At 36.4% G+C, this 19,527-nt stretch overlaps 1 protein-coding gene across 4 annotated transcripts in view; it reads right to left on the bottom strand.

The window, feature by feature from the left end:
* The window catches only part of PPP1R9A (protein phosphatase 1 regulatory subunit 9A), a 390,175-nt gene that overhangs the window by 31,230 nt on the left and 339,418 nt on the right, over nucleotides 1–19,527 (bottom strand). For all 4 annotated transcript variants that reach the window (XM_030933321.1, XM_030933317.1, XM_030933320.1 and 1 more), the window contains 4 exons: nucleotides 17,085–17,138; nucleotides 14,349–14,578; nucleotides 12,440–12,536; nucleotides 12,168–12,339 (listed from right to left, as the gene is read on the bottom strand). In XM_030933321.1, the coding sequence (XP_030789181.1) occupies nucleotides 12,168–12,339; nucleotides 12,440–12,536; nucleotides 14,349–14,578; nucleotides 17,085–17,138 (553 nt within the window). The remainder of the gene's footprint in view (nucleotides 1–12,167; nucleotides 12,340–12,439; nucleotides 12,537–14,348; nucleotides 14,579–17,084; nucleotides 17,139–19,527) is intronic.

The following is a 19,527-nucleotide window of genomic DNA, read 5'->3' as shown; positions in this document are numbered from 1 at the left end:
ATTCAAAAGCCAAAAGAAAGTAGCCCACTTTTCCTAAAATGAACAGAAAATTACAAAGTTAAAGCTCATTCTGACAAAGTAACACAGTGTTTCCTCTTAAAGCAACTTTATATATATATATATAATTTTTTTTTTTTTTTCAAATCAGAGTCTTGCTCTGTTCCAGGCTGGAGTGTCGGGGCACCATCTTGACTCACTGCAACCTCCACCTCTTGGGTTCAGGTGATTCTCCCACCTCAGCCTCCCAAGTAGATGGGATTACAGGGGTCCACCACCAGGCCCAGCTAATTTTTGTATTTTTAGTAGAGACGGGGTTTCCCCATGTTGGCCAGGCTGGTCTTGAACTTCTGACCTCAGGTGATCTCCCGCCTTGGCCTCCCAAAGTGCTGGGAAGACTGGCGTGAGCCACCGTGCCTGGCCTAGATCTCTCCCAGTACTATTTTATAACTCAGTATGACTGAAGGGTCTGGTGGATTCTATGAATTCATGAAGATGCAGTGAGAAATATGAATGAAGCAGAGCTGTCAGTTTGCCACTGAATACCTCCTTTAGAATGTCTCATTTATTTGGCAACAAAAGTTTCAATTGTTTACAAGTAGGCAGATTCAACACTTGCACAAAACTAAACAGGCAATTTAGGTGCTTTGCTTTTTAAGTAAGAGGACAGATTTTGGCCTTAATGATATGCCAGAAAATAATCAATAAATATTGATTTCTCATTCACTTAGCTTGTTCATTAAAACTTCCCATAGTGATTTACCAGGAATATTCACCCTTTAATTAGTGCAATTCAATATTTCATGGTCAAAATTATTTATTGGGGATTAAACAAAATTGAAAATAAGTTTTCAAGAAAAATGAAAATTGTGAAAGTTTACCACCTTGTATCTGTATGCATAGTATATATATATATTTTTTTTTGAAAAGGCTGAATGTACGCTAGAATTTCCCAGGCTCCGGTTTAGAACTAAACAGTGTGACAGCATGAAACATTTACCTCATTGCTCTGTGCCTAATGCTCTTGTACGGCAGTCTCCTGACAATGTAGTGCAGGCATTCACTTTTCTTTTAGCGACTTTCCATCTAATCAATTCTGGCTTTGATCACGCCTTTAACCTTACTTTAAAATTATAGGTTCCAATGCTAAAAGAGAATGCTTAATGCACTCTCAAACTCTATCAGGAAATAAATCAGATGTGGTGGTAGGGGTCTGGCCTCGCTTCAAATCCACAGGTATCTGAAAAGAGCTGCTAATTTTGAGGGCTCAAGAGATTGGCAAAAAGGACAAAGAAAATGATGTCTTGGAGGACTCCAATGACCTCAGGAACACCCTTATGGATATAAATGTCTGGCTGATGCTATCCTTTGTTATTTTCTTACTAAACATTAAACTAATATATATTTTTTAGCCTAAAAAATCTTTTGTGGTTTGCTTATTCTTACCTTTTAATTATTTTAAAAGTTTCTATTCCAAGACATTTATATACAAATGTATACCAACAATGTAAGTCATATGAAAAAAGAACAAAAAGACAACCCTGGACCTCCATCAAGCCTAAACTATAAAATTATTACTTTTGAAGCCCTCTCTGTTCTCTATTTCTAGTTGTCACCCCTGCATTTTCTTCTAGTTATTCCATAAATTTATCCCTAAAGAATATATTGATTAGTCTTTCTTGCTTTTAAACTTCAGATGCATGGTAGTGAATTGTATATAATATTCTGCAAATCGTTTTTTAGTTAGCTGGTTTGTTTGCTCAACATCATGTTGAAAGGTGTAACTAAAATTAATTAACTTTTTTACTGCAGCTATACGAACAATGCTACATGGAATGTTTTTGAATACGCCTTTTGGTATACCTTGACAAGAGTTTCTGGAGGATATATATACACATCGAAGTAAATTTGCCAGGCCGTAGGATTTTCACATCTTCTAATTTAATGGATAATGATAAATTATTTTAATGAAACAGTTTTATGAATTTTCCTGTTTTTCCATGTTCTGGCTATCACATTTTACTATGAAACTTTATCTTTGCCAATTGTTTGATTTTTGCTAGTGAAGTTGAATGTCTGTGTTTACTGTTTAGGTTCCTGTTTTTGTGAACTTCTTATGCATTTTGCCCATTTTTCTACTATGTTGGTTGTGTTTTTCCTGTGATTTATGTGAGTTCTCAATTTATTGTGGACAACAATATTTTTTTCTTAGTTATACGTGCTACAAATATCCTCTTCAATTTTCAGCTTTTCTTTCCATGTACTTTATAATGTCTTTTAATGATCAGATTTTCTTAATATTACTGTGGTCAAATTTACCAAACCTTTTTATGATTTGGAATTTTTGTGTCTTAAGAAATCATATGAAACCTACATTTTCTTCTAAGCGTGTTAAGTATCGTCTTTCAAATTTGAGACTGTAATCCATTTGGAACTTATTTCATGAATAATGTGAGGTGGAATCCAATTCATTTTTTTCCATATGGATGGTCGATTTTCCTAGCACCATTTATTACTCTATCTTTTACCCACAGAACTGCAGTGTCTGCTCTGTATTATTCTCAAATTGACGTAAATGTGTCAGTCTGCTCCTGGACTCCGTATTCTGCATTTAGTCCACTTGACAATTGCTGGGAGTACACCACATGGTCTTAATCACTTTTACTTCATAATGAATCTCAGTATCATATCTCACCTTGTTCTTCCTCAGGAGAACCTGGCCCTTATTCTGGGCCAAGCAATTCATCCATACACATTTTAGAAACAACTCACTGTTCCAGAACACAACTATGTAAACAGCTTAAATCTCATAAAAATGTATTAACTCCATTTCCAATTAAATTGTTTGTTAAGATATACAAATCTGCACTCCACTAATTACAAAAAAGAAAAACAAAAACAAAAAACCATATTCAAGGCATTTTCCAGGGAGTATAACCTGTAGCTCATTGCCCTTCAATATTTATAAAAAGCTAATTTAAGAACTATAACACGTTAATGGGAGATATCTTAATGAATACTCAGCTTGTACTCTCCTGTAAATATCTTTTTTTCTTTTGTTTATTTTTTTTTTTTGGAGACAGAGTCTTACTCTGTCGCCCAGGCTGGAGTGCAGTGGCCTGATCTCGGCTCACTGAAACCTCAGTCTCCTGGGTTCAAGCGATTCTCCTACTTCAGCCTCTTGAGCAGCTGAGATTACAGGCACTGCCACCAAACCTGGCTAATTTTTGTATTTTTAGTACAGACGGTGTCTCACCATGTTGGCCAGGCTGGTCTCAAACACCTGACCTCAAGTGATCCACCCACCTTGGCCTCCCAAAGTGCTGGCATTACAGGCATGAGCCACCGCACCTGGCCTCTCCTGCAAATATTATAATTTATCAATTAGAATTGATAAATTATATCTGTAGGTATCTACTAAAAGAAGAATAAAAGCTAATATAGAGAAAAATGAAATAAGAAGAAAACACTTGATTAATCCTAAAGAAGGCAAGAAAACACAAAAGAACAAATAGGAAACAAATAGTAAGATGTTAGATTTAAACTCTACATATTAGTAAATAAATAGCAACTTTTAAAGTGCATTTAAAAAATAGAGATAGACTGTAATAAAAAAACAACAATTACATACTGTTTACAAGAGATATAGAAAGGTTGAAAGCAAAAGGATAAAAAAAGATATGCAATACAAACACTAATCAAAAGATAGTTGATACAGCTCTCTAAATACTGGATAAAGTATATAGTAAGGTGAAATACTAGGAATAAAGAGGAATACTTCCTAATGATCAAAGGACAATCTATGAGAAAGACTGAACAATTCTAAATTGAATATATCTATTAACATCACCTTAAAACACATAAAGCAAAAACTGACATAGCCAGAAGAAATAGGTAAATCCACAATCACAATGTGAAATTTTTACACATCTCTTTCAGTAATATATTCTAGAAGTTTTGAAAATATAATTAAAAAACTGGGGCAAGGCACGGGTGGCTCACGCCTATAATCCCAACACTTTGGGAGGCCAAGGCAAGTGGATCACCTGAGGTCAGGAGTTCGAGACCAGCCTGGCCAACATGGTGAAACCCCATCTCTACCAAAAATACAAAACACAAAATTAGCGGGGCATGGTGGCTGATGCCTGTAATCCCAACTACTTGGGAGGCTGAGGCAAGAGAATCACTGGAACCTGGGAGGCAGAGGTTGCAGTGAGCTGAGATCACACCACTGCACTCCAGCCTGGGAAACAAAACTTTCTATCAAAAAAAAAAAAAAAATGACTTGACATACATGACAGTCCTTTCTTTCTCTTTCCCTTTCCCTTCCCTTTCCTTCTCTCTCTCTCTCTCTCTCTCTCTGTCTCTGCTCCTCAGTAGCTTAATTCCTTTTACTGAACACTATTTTGTATATTTTGTATATTTGTATGATGACATTAGCCAACACTGAGGGTCACTATGTGAAAATATCTTTTTTTTTTTTTTTTTTTTTTTTTTTTTTTTTAGAATAAAGTAAAAGCAAGTTTATTAAGAAAGTAAGGGAACAAAAGAATGGCTACTCCACAGACAGAGCAGACCTGAGGGTTGCCCGGTGCCAGTTGCCCATTTTTTTTTTTTTTTTTTAATTATACTTTAAGTTCTAGGGTACATGTGTATAACGTGCAGGTTTGTTACATATGTATACTTATGCCATGTTGGTGTGCTGCACCCATCAACTCGTCAGCACCCATCAATTCATCATTTATATCTTGTATAACTCCCCAATGCAATCCCTCCCTCCTCCCCCCTCCCCCCTCCCCATGATAGGCCCCAGTGCGTGATGTTCCCCTTCCCGAGTCCAAGTGATCTCATTGTTCAGTTCCCACCTATGAGTGAGAACATGCGGTGTTTGGTTTTCTGTTCTTGTGATAGTTTGCTAAGAATGATGGTTTCCAGCTGCATCCATGTCCCTACAAAGGATGCAAACTCATCCTTTTTTATGGCTGCATAGTATTCCATGGTGTATATGTGCCACATTTTCTTAATCCAGTCTGTCACAGATGGACATTTGGGTTGATTCCAAGTCTTTGCTATTGTGAATAGTGCCGCAATAAACATACGTGTACATGTGTCTTTGTAGTAGAATAATTTATGATCCTTTGGGTATATACCCAGTAGTGGGATGGCTGGGTCATATGGTACATCTAGTTCTAGATCCTTGAGGAATTGCCATACTGTTTTCCATAATGGTTGAACTAGTTTACAATCCCACCAACAGTGTAAAAGTGTTCCTATTTCTCCACATCCTCTCCAACACCTGTTGTTTCCTGACTTCTTAATGATTGCCATTCTAACTGGTGTGAGATGGTATCTCATTGTGGTTTTGATTTGCATTTCCCTGATGGCGAGTGATGATGAACATTTTTTCATGTGTCTGTTGGCTGTATGAATATCTTCTTTTGAGAAATGTCTGTTCATATCCTTTCCCCACTTTTTGATGGGGTTGTTTGTTTTTTTCTTGTATATTTGTTTGAGTTCTTTGTAGATTCTGGATATTAGCCCTTTGTCAGATGAGTAGGTTGCAAAAATTTTCTCCCATTCTGTAGGTTGCCTGTTCACTCTGATGATAGTTTCTTTTGCTGTGCAAAAGCTCTTTAGTTTAATTAGATCCCATTTGTCAATTTTGGCTTTTGCTGCCGTTGCTTTTGGTGTTTTAGACATGAAGTCCTTGCCCATGCCTATGTCCTGAATGGTACTACCTAGATTTTCTTCTAGGGTTTTTATGGTATTAGGTCTAACATTTAAGTCTCTAATCCATCTTGAATTAATCTTCGTATAAGGGGTAAGGAAAGGGTCCAGTTTCAGCTTTCTACTTATGGCTAGCCAATTTTCCCAGCACCATTTATTAAATAGGGAATCCTTTCCCCATTTCTTGTTTCTCTCAGGTTTGTCAAAGATCAGATGGCTGTAGATGTGCGGTATTATTTCTGAGGACTCTGTTCTGTTCCATTGATCTATATCTCTGTTTTGAATATCCCTGATGAACATTGATGCAAAAATTCTCAATAAAATACTGGCAAACCGGATTCAGCAGCACATCAAAAAGCTTATCCACCATGATCAAGTGGGCTTCATCCCTGGGATGCAAGGCTGGTTCAACATTCGCAAATCAATAAACGTAATCCAGCATATAAACAGAACCAAAGACAAGAACCACATGATTGTCTCAATAGATGCAGAAAAGGCTTTTGACAAAATTCAACAGCCTTTCATGCTAAAAACGCTCAATAAATTCGGTATTGATGGAACGTACCTCAAAATAATAAGAGCTATTTATGACAAACCCACAGCTAATATCATACTGAATGGGCAAAAACTGGAAAAATTCCCTTTGAAAACTGGCACAAGACAGGGATGCCCTCTCTCACCACTCCTATTCAACATAGTGTTGGAAGTTCTGGCTAGGGCAATCAGGCAAGAGAAAGAAATCAAGGGTATCCAGTTAGGAAAAGAAGAAGTCAAATTGTCCCTGTTTGCAGATGACATGATTGTATATTTAGAAAACCCCATCGTCTCAGCCCAAAATCTCCTTAAGCTGATAAGCAACTTCAGCAAAGTCTCAGGATACAAAATTAATGTGCAAAAATCACAAGCATTCTTATACACCAGTAACAGACAAGCAGAGAGCCAAATCAGGAATGAACTTCCATTCACAATTGCTTCAAAGAGAATAAAATACCTAGGAATCCAGCTTACAAGGGATGTAAAGGATCTCTTCAAGAAGAACTACAAACGACTGCTCAGTGAAATCAAAGAGGACACAAACAAATGGAAGAACATACCATGCTCATGGATAGGAAGAATCAATATCGTGAAAATGGCCATACTCCCCAAGGTTATTTATAGATTCAATGCCATCCCCATCAAGCTACCAATGAGTTTCTTCACAGAATTGGAAAAAACTGCTTTAAAGTTCATATGGAACCAAAAAAGGGCCCGCATTCCCAAGACAATCCTAAGTCAAAAGGACAAAGCTGGAGGCGTCACGCTACCTGACTTCAAACTATACTACAAGGCTACAGTCACCAAAACAGCATGGTACTGGTACCAAAACAGAAAATATCTTAATAAAATCATTAGTGGATCTCCTTTAAGGATATTATCAATATCAACAACACCATTTGCCACAAATCATGCATTATTTTACTTGTTACCGGTAATTGTGTTTTCCTTTAGCAGTTTGTTTTTATCTTATAAATACTATGAATAATATAATTGACAAGGGTTTCCTTTTCCTTCTGGTAATTAGAAAGCCTAGAGCCAAATTGAGGGTCCAACCTTATAAAAAGTGTAATTGTGATCTATTTTGTTGCAGCATCATTTCTGGTTCCATTCATTCTTCTCTCTCATCTTACCACTTTCAGTTCCTCTATCCTGTCACATAAGGTGTCTCTCCAAATTACTTCTAAACAGTACATGAATAAATGAATTATGAGAATTTTAAAACACATGGGTAGTGGAAAAGACAGATACTCTTAATGGCAGTGTATTTTCTCTTGTTCTTCCTGATAAAGACCCTATTTATTAAATCTGAGTAAATTTCAGAGAAGTGAGTAAATACAGAGAAATAAGATTCTCTAACAACTGGGTCACAAGAAGCAAATACCAAGTAGATGAGGCCTGATGACCACAGAATTGGCTGGATTCAATATGTAAGCTGACTCAAGAGTTCCACTCACATGTCTACAATTTCTGGGTCTGGGATCAGGGAAGTTGAGTTTAGGATACACGTGCAGACTACCACCTTGGGGATCTACTTTTGGGGTATCTGGGGTCTTACTGCAACAGTCAAACCATTTTGTGGAAAAAGAGTAAGAGAGAGGAGAGGAAATAAAAGGGATTATTTTCATATCCTTATGCTCCTTCCTCTAGGATAGTTTAAAATTAGCTGGGAAGTACCTAAGAAATATTCCTATTTTTAAAAAAATCCAAGACTGAGTAATTAATTTCAGACACAATCTATTATGAAAGTCTAGACTTTCCTATGAGCTTATAGGAAAGATTATAACTTTCCTATAATCTTTTATAATCCTTCCTATAATCTTGTAATTTAAATATTTTCTTCTTGCTCAGTTTTTATTAGAGCTAAGGAAGAGTAAGCAACTAAGAGAACAAAGTATAAATTGCTTTATATAACCCTCCTTGTTCACACTTTTGGGAAGATAACATGCAGTATTACCTAACTGGTAGTCCACTGACTGAGTAGGTAGGTGTGAGAAGGAAATGAAGCAGCACTTGGTAGCAATATTCAAACTTCACAGAAATCCTTGAGTTACATTTACAGACCTGCAAGTGACTAAGTTCCTGTTATGCCTCAAGACTGTGAATGGTTCCCAATCCTTACAAAATTATGTACAAACCCTTCTGCAGTCAAAGCCCACTTTCACTCCAAGAACACACTATGCCATTTCAAATAGCTCTACCTTTTTAACATAAAGACTATGAATCAGAAAAAAATTATGCTAATGTTATTCAATTTTCTCTTCTTTGAACTCCCTCTCATCTTTTGAGATGCTTACACAGTGCCTTAAATTTTATTTATTTGTCTTCTACCAAACTTTTCCTCTTTCATCCTTGATCCCACAAATCATATACCTTGCAGTATAATCAGCAGGACCTAGTACTTTCTTTCTGCCTAGTAGCCACTCTTTCTCTTACAAGTCAGTGTGCCACCTAAAGCCTTCCTGGAAGCAGGTTTTCAGTGTTCAAAATAATTTTTTAAATGATATCATACTTACTCCTGATCTCTCATGATAGAATAGTCAGAATATGCCTTCATAGGTAACTTCCACCTACCGGCTCTAGTCTTTCTTTCAGTATCTCTGTGGGATATGCATAATCCTTTAGCAAACCAGCCTACAAAATATTTGAAGCTGCAAACGGTATCAACATAAGGATCCTGGAATTTCTAGAAGCTCAGAATGTGTTGCTTCTGTGACTTTTCTAGAAAATCCAATAAAACTAATAGTACAAGCTTTTAGCCTACCAAGATCACTCTAACATACCTATTCCCTGTTTTTATCCTAATCCTGGCATTATTTAGGCACTAAGAAATGACAAGCATGAAAGAGCAGCAGGGCATAATTATAATTTTTCCTCTCCTGGAGCACAAGGAAAATACTTGACCAGCATACTGGTATAAACTAGAATGGATTTGGGGTCTGTTATGGCTCTTGGAAAAAAATTTGTTACATCGGCTTTCTGTAATCATGATAAGAAAAAAAATGTTAGATTATATTAACAAATTTGTATTGATGATTGTTATCAAAATTTTAATAATACTTGAGTTGGCTTAGGTTTTAGAGATAAACATACAAATGGTGGTCAAACATAATTTTAAATTTGTGCTGAATTTCTGTATGGTTTGGAAAAAGCTTTTACTCCTCAAAAATCTGTAATTCAATATTGAGAGTCACATCATTTTGGATGAGCATGAGTACACATGAAGAAACGGCTGCTCAGAGGCTCTTCCTTCCTTCCTCCTTTGCCTGCCTTCCCTTCCTTTTACTATTTCATTCTGACCGTTTTCATTGATCTACACTTGATTATTCTTTTGCTTCATGAGCTACCTCAATGCCTAAAAACATGCTAAACCACTCATCCTACCACTCCAGTGCCTGAAAAGCAAACAGAATTGGACAGTCGGTAGAAAGTTGGGATCATGACACTTGCATCTCATTAGCAGGAACCTTGGGAACTACTGGAAGTGCTATCACTCTCCTGGTACAAAACGGTGGTGGTGGATTTTTAAACGTGGAATGGCCTATGTTAGGTCTGCAGCCTTACTTTTCTTTCTAAACCTCTAGTATTTCAGCGTTCCCTAGCAACAGAAGCAAAGGATCAATTTAGAAAAGTGCTTTCCAGAGCATTCCTATCCAGCTACTGACCAAGCCATTTTAGTTTATGTGATCAAGCAATTGAAATTCAAAGAGATTTATCACTGACTGTCCTCACAGCAAAACTGGAAGAGCACTTGATACATATGCTACTAATATCTGAGACGACTGATTCTACCTCTACTGCACAAGCATGGATTGGTTTCAGTAAGAATTAGTAGTCTCCACATCTCACTGTGAACTGACAGTGTTGCTAGGGAAACTGACAATTATGTGGCAAAATGGAGGCTGTAGAATGGAAAAAGGGTTCAGAAGAAATGTAAGGTTTTGATCCAAATCGGCATGTTAATAGTATAGTGTGTTGATCTTCTGTAGTCATATAATTTAATAAATACCATTAATTATATGTTTGACAAGATACAGATGTCTAAACTGAAAGAAATGAATAGAAATGAAAAGCTACTAGACACTGCTCATATTTTGTGTATGCCACAGCAGGAATATGTATTTATTATATATAAACTATAATTTTTTAAAAGTTAAAATATTCAAAAAAGTAAAAAATTTGGTTTGATTCCTGATGTTTTTCTTTAGATATCAATCTTATAGTGTTCCAGGTATAAAAATTATAATTCCGTAAGAGTTCGAATAAATTACTTTTTTGGCTTCAAAGACTAAATCATATAGTCTCAAAACAGGTCATAAAGTGGTGAAGAAAGAAATACTACTTTTAAAATAATATACACAGTAATATCAACCCAGAGAAGCTAAATACTCTTCCTGAAGTCACACAGCTCCTCACTTAGTGGTAACGCTAATGCTAAATCCTCCTCTTTCAGCTGCCTAAGAGGCACTATTTATAAATTACATCCTGTTTAGGGAAAACCCATTAGAAGGATATAAACCCAGTGAATGGATTCAAATCTCTAGATATCATTTTAATTTTAAATGAAGATTTCTAATACTTTCCATTTTTAATGGCTAAGAGTTTAGTTCTAAAAGTTCATGATAGGATATAAACACTTGCTTATCAGGAAAACCTCACTGGAGACATTTTAATATGTGAGAAAGATCATGAAAAATCTAAAAAGCCCATTATAACAGGGTTTTACTGCACATCAAAGTGTTGCCTCTGAGTTGCTGGTCCTGTCATGACAACCCTGCTGCACTACATTCTTTTATTTTCATTTTCCAGGGACTACTATGTATATATTTAAAAAGATGAAGCCACACATTCCTATGTATTTATCTTCATAATTATTATGTTTTCTAATTTGCAAATACACCACAGATATTAAAAGTCATTCATGTTCATACACGTACAATATAAGAATAAGAATGGTGTGTGTGTAAGAACATAAGTAATTTATTTATGGTTGGTGTATGAATGAAGATAATCATTTATAATCATGTATAATACAAAATGCCTCCAGTGTCTTATTTCATCTTTGACATGAAAGACCTAAGTACACATGAGTACACCATGGTAAAAGCACAAAGACCTAAGTACACATGAGTACACCATGGTAAAAGCACAAAACTATATGGACTTCGTTAACTACATGAATCTCAAGTGCTGAAAGCAGCAGTCTGCCTTCTGATATTATGAAAAATAAAGTCACTTTATTCTAGTGACTCAAACATTCTAAAGCTTGGCTGGGCACGGCAGCTCATGCTTGTAATCCTAGCACTCTGGGAAGCCAAGGCAGGTGGATCACCTGAGGTCAGGAGTTCGAGACCAGCCTGGCCAACAAGGCAAAAGCCCACCTCTACTAAAAATACAAAAATGGGCCGAGCGTGGTGGCACATGCCTATAATCATAGCTACTGGGGAGGCTGAGGCATGAGAATCGCCTGAACCTGGCAGGCGAAGGTTGCGGTGAGCTGAGATTGCACCACTGTACTCCAGCCTGGATGACAGAGTGAGACTCTCAAAAAAAAAAAAAAAAAAAAAAATTCTAAACCTTATTCATTAACACATAAGTAGTGTAGTTCATCCTAGATAGGATGAACTATACAATTTATAAGGCAGTTTATTAAATCTGTCAATTTTATGATGATTTTAAAATAGTATTTAGCTTGTTTTTAGCTGGGATTTATTAATTCTACATATTAAAGTACTTATTTTTTGATAAGACAAGAGCTAAAATGATTGGCTCCTATTTTGATAAGACTTTTCTTCTTTCCCATAGAAGGAAGGTATTTCCAACTTTTAAATCTCTGGGCCAGAAAAAGAAAAATAAAAGGCCAATTACAAAGTTATGAAAAATGATTTTTGTGGTTGGGTTAAACAAACCTTGACTTAGGCCATCTTGGCAAGATGTTTGCTTGACATCCAAATTCTCCATGGTATCCCCTTTACAGACTTCACCAAGAGATGTTCTTCTCTCAAAGATGTTGTTATTATTGTTAACTTGAGTGCCATTTTGCTTCAGTAGCCTGAATACCTCAGCTTCCAAATCTCTAATCTAGGAAAAACAAATCCATTCATAAAACTCTAAACCAGCACTCCTCTCCAAGTACAGCAAAACCATCTTATTATTTAGTGTCTTAGGGAACACAACTTACCCGCACTTGCAGGCCTTGCACTTCCACAAGATGAGCTTTTTCCAAATCTTCTATTTTCTTTCTTTCTGCTTCCTGTCTTTTGATGAAATCAAGCTCTCTTAAGAAGAAAATAATAGTTCTGATTATATCATACACTCAGTAAATGAAAGTTCTTATCTGAAACAATAAACTGCATAGTAGGATAAGCAACTGAACAGTTATTTAAATGGACAACATTCAATCAGTTAGAGGAAAATGTATAGTAATGAAAGAAACCAAAATATCTTTAATGGGTCACAAGGCAAAGAAAAATGATTTGATTCTGCTTATTATAGCTTATTATAATTTTCTTTTGTAGCTCCTGATTCTAGAACACCCATACATATTTAGATAGGAACGACTGCACTAATGATCCACGTTGGGTAATTTAGTGGAGATAATTACTTGTCAGGTAGAAATAATTCCATTTTTCCAATGTCATAAGCATAGTATAGTAAACTGATGTAACTAGATAAGAGTTCAAAAAAGATAACTATAAGATTTCTATGAATAACAGTGAAGAGGGCCTGGGTGGGTGAGAAACATCAAGAGGGGCACTCACTTATAGACCTAAGGATAATAGGGGGAGAAGAGAAATAACTCCATTTTGAAAACCTGGAATAGAATATGCAAATTTAGCAAAATTTACTGTAAAATTATTTCATGAAAAAGAGTTTGGCAAAAAGTTAAAACAGTGATGTACTGAATTTATAGTCACAGAGAATAATTACTCCCCTTTTATCAAGAAATTTTTGATAGCAATCCCTTTTAAATATGAAAAACATCCTTTCCATAATAGGAAATAATAGAAATATGGTGAATCTTACATATATGCTTAGCTTCTGAGGCTTGGCATGGAAAGCTAGAAAAGGTATTGGCACTACTTATTTGTTCTAACTAGCCAGAAGTAACTGATGAAAAAAATCTAGTAAAAATCTCCGTGGTCAGTCTCCGTGACATTACATCGAGATCCAAGAGATGGAAGCAAAGGAGCAGTAGCTCAGAAACAGCTGCTGAAAATCAAAAACAGAATGTGGTAATGGTCTCTCTCCCTGCAGTGAACTGAAGCCCTCCTGATTCTCTAAACAGCTGAGAAATGCAGAGGGCAGGGCAGGGGGCCTTGCTAGTCGATATGTGCGCTGTCTGTAGTGGGAAATTCTGTAGCTACTGATCTAAGAATAGAGGAGCAGCCTGACTCAGGCCCCAGCTGCGGCTTGCGTGCTCCACATCCAATAGTCAGTCATTCTGTATGACTTTCAGCTGGGCTTCTCGCTTCTAAATCACAGAGGTGTTTCAAAAAGAATAAAGAAATTCAGATGTTTTAACAGTTACTAACAACAATTATCAAAAACAGCCAAGAGGCCTGGTAGCCAAAAACTGTAAAATATACAAAACATAATCTCATGAAAAAGTAATAGAAGTGACTTCCAAAACTTAATGTGTATTTACGCTGTAACTGTGCTCCTGGATAGGAAAGATATCTCTGAGGTAATCTTTTCTATTCCACTAGATATTACAAAATTATTGGACATGAACCTTCTTTAGACAAACATAACTATTCTTTTTTTTCTTTTGAGACAGTCTCGCTCTGTCACCCAGGCTGGAGTGCAGTTGCCGGATCTCAGCTCACTGCAAGCTCCGCCTCCCGGGTTTATGCCATTCTCCTGCCTCAGCCTCCCGAGTAGCTGGGACTACAGGCGCCCGTCACCACGCCCGGCTAGTTTTTTGTATTTTTTAGTAGAGACGGGGTTTCACCATATTAGCCAGGATGGTCTCCATCTCCTGACCTCGTGATCCGCCCGTGTCTGCCTCCCAAAGTGCTGGGATTACAGGCTTGAGCCACCACGCCCGGCCAAACATAACTATTCTTTAGTCATTAGAAGTTGCTTACTTTTGTTGAAAATCCTTGATCAACTTCTTTGCCTTGTTGTATTTCTTTTCCAAGGCCTGATACTGGCTTTGAGTCTCTTTGAGATGTTCATTCACTGTGTGGCATAATGTTTGGGCCTCAATCCAGTAGCTTTCCAACTTCAACATTCTTTCCTTATTCTCTTCTATGTTTTGTTGGAGTTGGGTTTTTTCTAGTTCCCACCTCACTTTCTCATTTTCTGCTGCCTGCAGCTGGAGAAAGCAAATGTCAAGGAAAAGATAATTTGGCCACTTTGTAGCAAAAATCTCTCATTTTTATAGCATGTTGTAGATCAAGTTCTGTTATCATAAGCAATCACTGAAACCACTTAAGATGAGAAAAGCAAGTATTATTTTTATAAATCCATAGATGATAAAATGGAAGCCTTGAAAAGTGAAATGATTTGTCCAAGGTCACACATTTGATAAGTAATAAAACATGGATTGGATTCCACATCGCATGATATTTCCATCACACCATGTGATCTGAAATGCTGCGAGCAGTAAAAGATGTTTCAGAGTTTGATAGGGATCTCTTTTAAATATTAAAAACGAATGTCAACATATTTTGAGAGTTTTTAAAAAAATATACAGTCATATATCAAAAGTTAACTAAAAAGGGAGTGGAGAGGGGCAGGGAGGAGAGAGGAGTTAGAAGCACAGTATGGCCTAATGGTTAAGAGGGGGTCCCTGGAGTCATTCAGCATAGATTTGAATCCCAGTTCTGCCATTATTGGCCATTAAACCTTGGACGGCCATTAAACCTTGGACATGTAATTGAAATTCTCCAAGACTCAATTATATCATCCATACAACAGAATTGTGATATAACACATCAGTATGCTTGAAATAGCTCCTTGGGCACAAGAATCATCTGATAAACATTAAGCACTTTCACTCTGCTTTTAACCCTTTTGATGATCTTATTTTGTTCTTTATTTCAATGAACATGAATACAGTCTACAGTTCACTATTTTACATGTAGTGTAATGAACTTCTCAAGCTTTATAAACCTAAATTCCCATAAAAATATAAAAGATAATGTAAGTAAAAGTATAAATTGTTGCTTGGTTAATTTAAGTCCCTCCCATGGAACAGAAAGCCGTAACCAGCTTTTTGTTTTTCTGCTTCTAGGGACTCTTAGGAATAGATAGTAAACTAGTCTAATAACCTCATTTCTACAGAAATCCAAGACTGATCATTTAGGTGAGGGCTCAAAAGTCATTCCCAATAACTCTCTGGCCTTCAAACTGGTACTTTATCTACTTTATATGCCTTCTTTAAAGTTCAAAATGATGCAGTCATTATAAACTATCAATGTTCAAAATCATATAGCATTTAGCAAAAGTAAACATGTATTTATATACACACACATCTATGTTTTTGCAAATATTTTTAACTAAACACATTTGCAAAACAGTTTACAAAGTTAGAAAGCAGCCAAAACAATTTCAAGATTAGGAATTCTATTATCGAAATGAATAATAAAGAATCATAATAAAGTGCTAATCTGTGGATATTACATACCACCATAATGATGAAAAAATATAAAATGCTAATTTATGGTATTTTCTAAGTTAAATGTCTATAGTCTAATACATAAGCTCCATTAAAACATTTACAATCACAGAGAAAAAGAGATCTTTTTAAAACAACAATTTAAAAAATCTTCAATTCTTTATATGTCAAGAGACAATACAGGAATAGGTTATTTACTGCATCTTTTATTAAGCAATGTTTTGTATCAAGTTGTTTATTTAGCAACCACTACTAATTTGAAATTATTCACGGAGCTGGACTAACACTGTGAATGATGTATAGATGTATTTTGACTACAGAGCTGCAGAGTAAATTAGCTGAGAATAGCATTTAACCAAAATAGCCTTGGTAATTCATCTCCATTTAAAACACATGGAGAAACCAAAACAAGTGTTCAATGTGAACAACAAAACAGATCATTAGTGGTAGTGGTGGTGGTTGGGGGGTCATTATGTCTTAATTTTTAAAAGGGAAACAATAAAGAATATTGCTTTAAAAGTAATTTAAAATATATTGTTAAATCTTTGAAATTGTATATTTGATAAAACTAAATTGCTAGAATTGGGTCTCATACAAGTGCCTTAAAGTTTGTCAATTAAAATATATAGACTAATAATACATACTCCCCTTTATCAAGACCTTTTCTCCCCCACAAATTTAAATTATGTGAACCAAACAACTAAAAATTTCCAGTAGTACCTGGCACTTAAAATAAATTATGCATGTATTAAGTTTATAATATTTAGTTATTAGAAATTAGAACTTGTTTATAAAAAATTGATGTGCTATACTAAATTTGTTCCTACAAATAAATGATTAAATCTATTTATAATAAGGTAAGTAAAGAGGAGATATAGTAGCTTTGCTTAAGAAATTAGTAATCAAAACAAACTTTGCATGCTTGAACCATTAAAAACATTACTTAAGGAAATCTCAGAGGCCACATATGTGCAAATACATAAATATATATATCTAAAATATTGTGTAATTTGCACTGAGGGGGATGTGGGTGTTTGCTCTCACTGGCAGGTTTGTCTATGTACCTAACAGTGAAAATGAATCTATCACATTTGTATTCTTTCAAATATACAGGGACAAATCCTTTAGTCCTAGGGTTGAATTTATTCATAGTATCTGAAGTTTAAAAAGTAAAATTCAAACACCATGTTTCGGTGCTTACCTTGGTCTTCAATTTTTGAATCTCTGCTTCTGTAACTGCATGTTTGATTTGCAACTGAAAATTGAAAAGAAAGAAAAAATCTGAACTAAGAAAGTGTATCTATATTTGTAAAGCCTCAGCAGCTACAAGAATGCCTTATTACATAGTAAAAGGCCTAGAAAAGTGCTGCAGTGCAGCAAGTTGTAAATTAAAGTGTCTGCTGTGTGAAATGACACTGGGTGCAAACTAATTAAACACAGTTTATGGTCTATACTCCCTAACATCAGATTAGGTTACCAATTTAATTGCTCAGGGACCAAGAGAAGAAAACACTTTTTATTGCCCTCTTTGCAGCTCTTCCTTTATGGTTTGAGTGTCAAGGAACTGTTTCCTTGCTAAGCCTAGCTAACTGAACGGCATAAGCAGGCAAGTGAGCTGGTAGTGTGATTTAATTCCAAACCTGGCAGTGTGAAGATTTATTCCAAATCTGCAAGAAAGGTGGCGCTATGGTCCCGTGAGTTGCAAGCACATTCTGCTCAGCAGCTCCGCTGCAAAGGGAGAGAGGAGGACTGCAGTTGCACGGGGAAATCTCTGATATATATTTTTTATTTTAATTGCAAGAAACGTACAGTTCCAGATTTCTGTCTTCCAAAAGATCTGCTCCTTTTGAAGACTCAGACCCCCAATAGCTTCCGCTACAGCTTATTAGCATAAGAGTAACAGTTTACATTTGTTTTGCTTGTCCCTCCCCCACTTTGTTTTCTTTGTAAGGGAAGAACAAACTGAACGAATCATTCATTTTCCTTAGGGGATCAATAAATACTCCCAAATTTAAGGAAACAACTTATGGGTTCACAATTTCTTGTCTGAAATCCTTGGGGCCAGATGTTTTTGGAAGTCAGCATTCTTCCAACTTTAGAAAGGTAGTTAACACGTATCTTCTACAAACTGTTTATTATCCACAGTAGGGTCTTTAGAGGCACTCTATAGTCAAACACATGACTTATTTTTGCCACCAAACATGAATATTCCCACTAAGTGAGGTACATAAAAGACTGTAAATAGCATCCTGTTAGGTCAGGTTGTACCACTAAATTAGTTTGACACAAAATTACAAAAAAGACTGGGGGCATTTTGGATTTAAGACTGTATACATGAGGGACCATAAACTTTTACTATTACTGTAATCAAGTAAGGCTAAGAGGTTTTCTTATCAGAAGTGAGTGAGTCTGACAGAAGGACAGAAATGTGGAGTTTTCAGACTAGCAATGAGAACCTGTGGAGACTATAGCACCTCCTAAACCTCAGCCTTCTCTTGGGTTTGCAACCTGTATTCTCTTGGTTTTTACCAAGTTCGTGGGGACATGTGGGAAGGATGATAAGGGGAAGATGGAAGAATCAAGGACAGGTTTATTCGACTCCCTTAGATGCCAGTGGCTAACTGCCCAGAACCTGAGGGTTTCTAAGTTCCTTGTAAAGTGCTCCCTCCTGTTATGCAAAAGGCCATGAGGTCTGCACTGCCACAGCTCTTGTTACTGCTCTTGGTGCTGAGAGGTGATTTTGAAACTTTTTAGTTTGATTCTGCTCCATTCACACTGCTTACATTCTTCCTGACCTCGTCACTCTGGCCATCTTGCTGGTGTGGCTATTGCTCCTTGCACCCTCACTGGCTCCTAGGGGCTTCTATGCTTGAACAGTTTCTAGAGTAGGACCGTATGTGGAAATGTTATTTTTATAAGGCACAAAATCTGGCTCTTTTAGTTTCTTACCACAGCACAAGTGGTACAATTCTTACTTACCTGCCTTTAGCAGATGCTCAGAGCATCAGTGCACCTGGCAAGGAATCTAATCACAAGTTTTCTCAATGACTAGAATGGAAGAAGGTATAAAGACACAACAGTGCTGCTCAGAAATCCCTGCAATTCCCTACCCCCTCACTGATGAGGTCTATGCTCATCCTAAGTCCTAGCCTGGATTGATCTTTTGGAAGCCTGACAACACCAGGTTAGCCAGTCAGATAGGCTTGAATGCCCAGTGGATACTCCAACTTGTAGGCTCTTCTGAACTCATTTTAGACATGGGAAGACTAAAGATTAGAGAAGACAACCAACCTGGTCTCATCCTCACAGTGAATCACCATTAAAACCAGGACTAAAACCTGGATCTTCTCGTTCTGATTCAATGCCATTTTCCTTAGAAAATAAGGATCAATTCAATAGGCATTCATTGAAGAGTTGCTATGTGCAGGATGCTGTGAAAATAACTTTTTCCCCCTCTAATAAATATTAAGGCTGATCTCCCCCACCAGTATAAACTAATAACGTAAAAAAGGGCAAAAGTACTTAGACATTAGACACATTATTTATATACAAATCTACAAAAACAATGTATATGCACACACACACATATATGGCTATTTGCTAAGGAATCCAGAAAATCCACACACTTAGGTGATTCTGGAGGA

This window comes from Rhinopithecus roxellana, chromosome 6 (assembly GCF_007565055.1).
Source record: "Rhinopithecus roxellana isolate Shanxi Qingling chromosome 6, ASM756505v1, whole genome shotgun sequence".
In the NCBI taxonomy this organism is placed as follows: Eukaryota; Metazoa; Chordata; class Mammalia; order Primates; family Cercopithecidae; genus Rhinopithecus; species Rhinopithecus roxellana.
The sequence above is the reverse complement of the archived record's forward strand: the minus strand, read 5'-3'. Positions and strand labels throughout refer to the sequence as shown.